This window comes from Etheostoma spectabile, chromosome 18, assembly GCF_008692095.1.
Source record: "Etheostoma spectabile isolate EspeVRDwgs_2016 chromosome 18, UIUC_Espe_1.0, whole genome shotgun sequence".
Classification (NCBI taxonomy): Eukaryota; Metazoa; Chordata; class Actinopteri; order Perciformes; family Percidae; genus Etheostoma; species Etheostoma spectabile.
The window spans coordinates 457,014-465,815 of NC_045750.1; the positions used below are offsets into that span (position 1 = coordinate 457,014).

At 39.9% G+C, this 8,802-nt stretch overlaps 1 protein-coding gene across 1 annotated transcript in view; it reads right to left on the reverse strand.

The window, feature by feature from the left end:
• The window catches only part of trim67 (tripartite motif containing 67), a gene marked incomplete at its 5' end in the record, with an annotated part of 121,472 nt that overhangs the window by 14,430 nt on the left and 98,240 nt on the right, over nt 1-8,802 (reverse strand). Inside the window, 1 exon segment of the mRNA XM_032543078.1 lies at nt 8,595-8,748. Coding sequence (XP_032398969.1) covers nt 8,595-8,748 — 154 coding nt within the window.

Below are 8,802 nucleotides of genomic sequence, written 5' to 3' on the forward strand. Positions count from 1 at the left end.
CATTTATTAAAAAAGGGAGAGACAGACCCCCCCCCTACCACCGTCAGAGGTCTTGAGCACCACAGGTCTTAGCTGTAGGGCACCACCACCGACGGCGTTGTAGGCCCACCCCTTGGCGTGTACGGAGCTGTTGACAAAATGAAGTCCGTTCACCGTCACACAGGATCCTTGTACCCACATTGTTACACCTCCTAGGACACACACACACCCCCACACAAATTTTCAGTTAGCGTAGTCGCAGATTAAGTGCATGTACAGTGGCTAGAGGAAGTTACACCCCCCATGATAAAGTTGCATTGAAAAAGGAACAAAAAACACGAACATTGTAAAAAGAAAAACAAGAAAAAACATGCAAAAGAACATTTATTTATACAATGTATTACCATCATAACGAATATTGGGGTCCCTTAACAGGTTGGATTTTCACCACCATTTTTGAATTAAGGCGTCAAGATACAATTTCCAAAAGATGGTTTTTTTTTCTCTTTAGCCTGGGGTGTAACTTTCTAAAGCGGGGGGACACTGTACATGTCTGTTTGCTACTTAAACACCTAAAACGCGTACATTGACTAAAGGATATTAGACTACACCTTTAAATGCGGGTTAGGGCGCTGGTTAGTGCACGTGGTAGAGAAGGGCGCCATAAAGATATAAATAGAGGTTTACTCTATTTGACTCCGACCGCAGCCCTTTGCTGCATGTACATTCCTTTTCTCTCCTATAAGTTCAGCTGTCCTATATAAATAAAGACGAAATGCCCAAAAATAATTAAAAATGCTGTTTACGCACACACCAAACAGACACACACACACAAACACACACACACACACACACCAAACCCAAAATATCATCTGGTTTTAGACGAGTGAGCAGGCATGTGGCATAATTAATAGTGAAATAAAAAACGAAAGACGAGCTATACAGAACAAAGACATTTACTGCATTTGGAACATTACGTCACATTAGGTTTACACCATTTCATTTAAACCGGTGGTGTGGTGTGTGTGTGTGTGTGTGGTGTGGTGTGTGTTGTGTGTGTGTGTGGTGTTTGTGGTGTGTGTGTGTGTGGTGTTTCCGAGTCACCCAACTGTTACTGTCCTCAGTGGCCGTCGTCCAGCCCAGGAATGTAGCCTCGCACCCTGGGGCATGGTGGGGGGTGCAGCAACTTCCAGGCCAGGGTGGCGCATGTTGTTCTGGTTGCAGCACTCTCAGCTGCAGGGGGGGGCCGCCGGCCGAGGGTCCAGATACTCCACCTGTGGGGGGAAGGGGGTGGGGACATAGATGGAGAGACGCAACTGTAATGGATTGGGTGGGGGGAAGGGGGGGGGGGGGGCGGACAAAGGAAGATGCGTGAAGGAGAACAGGAGACAACCAGGGTGATGCAAACAGCTGGATGGGTTGCCTAGCAACGAACCTTGAAGGGAGAGAAAGAGGAAGATTTGCTGTGGATACATGTAGAAAATAAATAAAAAAAGGGAAGAGCTCCGGGTGCATTTTACAGGGACAATAGCGGGAACCAGTGGAGGTTTTAAGGAGGTCATGTGACAGGACATGTTAACACACCTTACAGAGGTGGCTTTTTGGCAGGGTAGTGGGGGTGGGGTTAGACAGATATACGCTTCAAAAGACTGAGCATGTTGTGTAACAAAGCTTGCAGCATGTTCAATGTAATCGTCCATTCGTATTAGGTTCTTACCACCAAAGATGTATTTAACATTCACTGAATAACTCCAGTTGAAAAGACACACTGATTAAAATTGGGTTAAACTAGGTTAAAGGTAGAGTAGATTCTCTATGGGTTAACACCTCGGTGTTGTTCCTCGGGTCAAAGTGACCACTTTCCTTTTGTCATCACCGACGGGTCTTCGAAATAAAGCCGAGAAAGTCAACATTAGACAATATCAAATAACTTCGGAACAAAACAGAAAAAAAGCACCCACAACATGGAAAGTGGACCAAAACAAGTCATAAAAAGTGATAATAGTGGACTTTTTTTCACGGTTGCGGGAAGAAACACAACCGGTTAAAAAAGCCGAGAAAGTATTTAAAGAGGACCCAGCGTACAAATATGAACGTCTATAAAAAGAACATACTGTCTACCCTCGGTGATAACAAACAACACCCAAACAAAGAGGACAGGGCCAAACATAACCAGTGAATCACACGTGGAGATGTAGGGGTACGGTTAAGTCTCTTCATCATCATCTCATCTGTTTCATTTCATGATACGGTCTGGGTGATGGTGAGTGATGAGAGGAGGAGGGGAGACACGGAGGGAATAGGTCTACATTTAAATTCAGGACTTACTTCAACTAGGTCTACATTTAAATCAGGAACTCACTTTAACTAGTCTACTATTAGAAAGTTAAACAGGTCATAAATCAACTCATTAACTAGGTTACATTTAACATTTCAGACGTCTACTTTAACTAGGTCTCATTTAATTCAGACTCACTTCAAATAGGTCTATTTAAGTTAGATCACTTTCAACTAGGTCTACATTAAATTCAGACTCACTTAACAGGTCTACATTTAATAGATCACTTAGAATCTCACTTAATAGTCCTCAATAGCTCTACATGTTTTTAAAAAATTTAGACCACTTTAACTAGGTCTACATTAAATTCAGGGGGGACTCACTCAACTAGTGACATTTAATTCCGCACTCACTTTAAATAGGTATACATTTAAATTCAGACTCACTTTAACTAGGTCATTTAAATTCAGACTCACTTCAATAGGTCTACATTTTAAATTCAGACTCATTTCAATAGGTCTACATGTAAATTGACCACTTTAACTAGGTTACATTTAAATTCAGCACTCACTTTAACTAGGTTACATTTAAATTCAGACTCACTTTAACTAGGTCTATTAAATTCAGACTCACTTCAACTAGGTCTACATTTAAATTTAGACTCACTTTAGACTAGGTCTACATTTAAATTCGACTCACTCAACTAGGTCTACATTTAATCGGACTCACTTTAACTAGGTCTATTTAAATTCAGACTCACTTCAACTAGGGTAACATTTAAATTCAGACCACTTCAACTAGGTTACATTTAAATCCGACTCACTTCACAGGTCTACATTTAAATTCAGGACTCACTTTAAATAGGTTACATTAATTGACTTAAACTAGGTTTAATTCATCGACATCACTTTAACAGGTCTACATTAAATTCAGACTCACTTCAACTAGGTTCTACATTTAATTCGACTCACTTCAACTAGGTCTACATTTAAATTCGACTCATCTTTAACTAGGTTAAATTTAAATTCAGACTCACTTTAATAGGTCTACATTTAAATTCAGACTCACTTTAACTAGGTCTACATTTAAATTCAGATCACTTTAACTAGGTTACATAAATTCAGACTACTTCAACTAGTCTCATTAAAATTCACTCTTAACTAGGTCTACATTTAAATTCAGACCCTACAGGTTACTTAAAGTCGATCACTTCAACTAGGTCTACATTTAAATTCAGCACTCACTAACTAGGTCTACATTTAAATTCAGACTCTTTCAATAGGTCTACATTTAAATTCAGACTAACTTAAGTAGGTCTACATTTAAATTCAGACTCCTTTAAAATTAGGTCTACATTTAAATTCGACTCACTTAACTAGGTCTACATTTGAAAGTCAGACTCACTTCAACTAGGTCTACATTAAATTCAGACTCACTAAACTGAGGTGTACATTAAATTCAGACTCACAACTAGGTTTTAGATTTAAATTCAGGATCACTTAAACTAGGTCACATTTAAATTCAGACCACTTTAACTAGGTCTCATTTAAATTCAGACTCACTTCAACTAGGTCTACATTTAAATCAGACTCAATTTAACTAGGTCTATTTAAATTAGACTCACTTCAAAAGGTTACATTTAAATTCAGACTCACTTTAACTAGGTTTTAGATTTAAATTCAGATCACTTCAACTAGGTCTATAAATTCGACTCACTTTAACTAGGTCTACATTTAAATTCAGAACTCACTTTAAACTAGGTTTTAGATTTAAATTCAGACTCACTTCAACTAGAGTTTTAGACTTAATTCAGACTCACTTTAACTAGGTCTACATTTAAATTCAGACTCACTTTAATAGGTCTAATTTAATTAGACTCACTTCAAAAGAGGTCTACATTTAAATCAGACTCACTTTAACTAGGTCTACATTTAATAGACTCACTTTAACTAGGTTTAGATTTAAATTCAGATCACTTCAACAAGGTTACATTTAAATCAGATCACCTTAACTAGGTTTTAGATTAAAATTCAGACTCACTTTAACTAGGTTACATTTAAATTCAGACTACTTAACTAGGTTACATTTAAAGTCAGACTCACTTTAACTAGGTTTAGATTTTAATCCGATTTTAACATTGTGCAGTGGTGAAGCCAGAGGAAGGCAGCAGTCACGACAGAGGGAGAAACACAGCAGGAGCAACTAGACTCACTTTAACTACATTTAAATTAGATTTTTCAAAGCGTTTGTATAGTAGTTCTTTGATTCATGCACAACCACAAGATGATTGTGTGTTGTTTTACTTAAATTCATCTAATAAAATTCAAAATTAATCTAATAAATTCCTATATAATAAATTAATAAAATTCATTTATTTTAAATTCATTGAAATACGCTTCAGTGAAAACTAAGGTATATCAAGATGAATTCAAAAATAAAAAATAAATTCACCGTATATACAGTATATTTAAAGAAAATTGATATATATTTAGAATGTAAATGGTTATTTATAATTGTTCATATTTGCAGCAGATTGTGTGTGTGCTTGCTTGAAATCCATATAATACTAAAGATATATTACATTATTTTATCTTAAGGGGTATTTTGTACAAGTAATTCATAAAACAATAATCATTCTGACTTTTTTTAGTTTGATAATTTTCTAAGTCAGGGGGAAAAAAACGATGTGAGTATCATGTTTAATACACATTTCTTGATCATGTTACATAAAATGGTCAAAAGCTAAAGAATGACAGCATTGGGAAAAAGAGAAGTACTCAGGCGCAGTGCAACAACATTTCTGTAACTCTGTTTTCCAGGGTTCAGTGAAGGCAGCACCATTGTGCAAGAGGTTGCCATTCATTGGGAGAGGAGCTGGACAACAGGAAACCATGCAGTGGTGAGAGAGGTAGACGCCGTGGGACCGGGTTTAGTTTTCAACAGAACCGACCGAGGGGACGGGAAGGAGGGACCAGAGAAACTCATGGAAGGGAAACAGAAGTCTCTGAAATACCTCCGGGCTCTCGTCTCCGTCTCAGCCTCAACACTGTCGCTGCCGCGCATTTGTTTCATAACGGATTCTCCTGCCAAACTGGAAATATGATGTTGGTTTGGATGGTTTAATACAAGGGAGCATAAGGACAGAGACGGCTATGAAAACATCTGGAACTGGCAGGTGAGACCACGGAGAGATTTAGATCGAGTCATTAGAAAAACATGAAGAGGGTCCAGATTCAGATCAACCCCTGTTGTATCAAGTGTCCTATCAAGTCTTTTTAATTCCCAAAAATAACATGATTGATTCCACCAACGCTCTTGAAGTACAATCTCTATCATGAATTTTGGGTTTATCCAATTTTAGACAGGAGAAATACTGAATCTTTGCAATAAGATCGAGTTAAAATTTGACAATTCCAGTCAGCATACTGTCAGGGGCCCTCATTACTTGTCTGAATGGCTAGTATCTTACTGGTTTCTAGGCATATAGATGGGCAGTATTTCATAGGTACTGTCAGGCCCCTCCAGAACTGCTCTCGACTGGCTAGCCTTACCTATGTACTGTCAGGGCCCTCATACTCTGCTCCTGATGGCTATGTAGTCCTTACCTAGGTACTGTCAGGACCTATACTCTGCTCCTGACTGGCTAGTAGTCTACCTAGGTACTGCAGGACCTCATACTCTGCTCCTGACGGCTAGTAGTCCTTACCTAGGTACTGTCAGGGGCCCTCATACTAGCTCCTGACTGGATAGTAGTCCTACCTAGGTACTGCAGGGCCCTCATACTCTGCTCCTGACTGGCTAGTAGTCCTTACCTAGGTTACTGTCAGGGCCCTCATACTCTGATCCTGAGGCGTAGTACGTCCTTACCTAGGTACTGTAGGGCCTCTACTCGCTCCTGAATGGCTAGAGTCCTTACCTAGGTATGTCAGGCCCTATATCTGCTCTGACTGGCTAGTAGTCCTTACCTAGGTACTGTCAGGGTCTTTACTCTGCTCTGACTGGTAGGTAGTCCTTAACTAGGTACTGTCAGGACTCATACTCTGCTCTGATGGCTAGTAGTCCTTACTAGGTACTGTTCAGGGCCCATATACTATGCTTCTGATGGCTAGTAGTCTTACCTAGGATAATGTCAGGGACCCCTCATACTATGCTGACTGGCTAGTAGTCTTCATAGGTACTGTCAGGGCCCTCATACTCTGCGTCTGACTGGCTAGTAGTTCTTACCTAGGTACTGTCAGGGCCCTCATACTCTGCTTTGACTGGTGTAGTCCTTACCTAGGTACTGTCAGGACCCGCATACTATGCTCCTGAATGGACAGTATTCCTTACTAGGTACTGTCAGGGCCTCATACTCTGCTCCCTGACTGGCTAGGTAAGATCCTTACCTAGGTAGTCAGGGCCCTCCATACTCTGCTTCTGACTGGCTAGTAGTCCTTACCTAGGTACTGTCAGGATCTCTTACTCGCTCCTGATGGTAGTAGTCCTTACCAGGTACATGCGCATGTGCAACTCCCAACAAAGACGAACAGAAGTGAGATGTCTCACTCTGGAGCTAAAACAGAGAGCTCACAAACACAGGGGAAAAGAGGAGCTGCAGGCAATGTGCAGAAAAAATCCGGATACCATGGTGTTTTTTGAAATTTAACCTATTCTAACAACTCTTGAACTGGAAATGAGAACTACGAGCACTGAAAGAACAAAAGGAGACGACCAAAGCCTCTCTGCTACTTACACTCGGATTCGTTGACTGGAGCTCAAATTAGACAAAGTCTCCTTCCAGAGTACGCTCAAGCAGGGCCAAATCTTTGTATCTCGTATTGGAGCCACTGCATTTTAAATACGTGGCTGCTATAGCATATCCATTAAGCAGACGAAGCCTTGCAGGAAATTGAAGTGCAACCAAAACCTTATATTACGTTACTGACATAATTATATGCAGCATGACTATATTATGGTTACACTGCTTCGGATTATCACTTAATTAAATATTCAACTTAAAATTTTACGTCACTACAACACTGCAATATTGTTTTTCTGTACTATGGCAACTTGCACTTTTGTACAAATACCTCATGTGACGCCACTTTAATTTACCTTACTTTACTTTGCTTCAGTCTACCTTCTGCACATTGTCTATTGTTTACCTGTTTTTCTTGTGTGTTTACTTGTTTGTTTTTGCTTTCACTGTAGAGAATGCTGCTGTAACAAAGGAATTTCCCCGCTGTGGGATGAATAAAGTATTATCTAATCTAATCTGATCTAAGAAAAATGACCTTATTTGGTGTTTTAGCGAGGCTGAATCCACATCTGCAACCCTAACCCTAACCCCTGACTGTTGCTGCCTCAGTGGAGCAGTATGAAAATAAAATATGCATAGTGCTGGTTACACATTTGATGTACATTAACAACACATCTGGGTGATCTCAGAGACTGCAGCGGAAGAGGACGCTGTGTTTACTCACGCACGCCAAGTGGTTGCTGGGTAGCAACAGCCAATGAATAGCTAATCAGTTGTGTACATGGTTGTACATCTTGAAGAAACCTCGGAGGGGAAGAGCCAAAAAACCTGAATGTGTTTATCGGTTGAAAATTCATTGTTCAGGTCGAGGATGTTTGTGTATGTTTATGCGTGTCAAGTTGATTTACATATGGAGCCTGTTTAAAGGGCCCTCCACTGAGTTTACACATGAAGGAGCACTATTCCACCTCTGGCAGCAGCTTTCTTAAGTCTTCTGTGGCTCAGGAGGAGCTTTAAAAAGTCTGAGAATATAATATAATATGGATGCTTATAAAAACAGTTAGTTAACAACAACAAAATTAATATAAACTTGAATAAAATATTGCACAGAAACACAGAGTAGGCCCATAACAACTATTGCATAATTGTCTATACGCAATATTTGTAGAATTGCCATTTAACCACAATTAAAACATTAGCGAAGGTCCTAAGAGGTATGACTAAGGTGTGGTATGGTTTTATGTTATTTAATTAAAAAATGCAATGTTTTATGATAATAAAAAGGCGTGGTTTGCTTGTATTACATTATCTGGGTCACATGACAGTGATATACCCAGAAGATGTATCCTAGGATTCCTTCAGAAGTATAATTTGTCTGGAAAATAATTTTTAAATGTGACTGAAAGAGACAATTAGGTTGTAAATCGCAATCATTTCTGAGACACTTAACTGTACGTTAAGATTCGGAATTGCTACAGCTCTAATGTAGAGTCTATAAGATCCCATAGTCATGTCAAATGTAGTTGTAAAGGAGGTCCTAAAAGCCGAACACTGAACAGAAGTGTGTGTTGTTGTGTGTGTGTGTGTGTGTGTGTGTACCTTTGCCCTGGCAGAAGTCCAGCTGCAGGATGGTCTGGAGCAGCGAGTCGGTGTTGAGGGTGAGGTCAAACTCGGGGCCGACCTTTGGCTCCAGGGCGCCTTTCACCCACTGGTCCTGAGACGAGGTCACCCGCTTGATCAGAGCATCTGAGATCTGCACACACACACACACACACACACACACACACACACACACACACACACACAC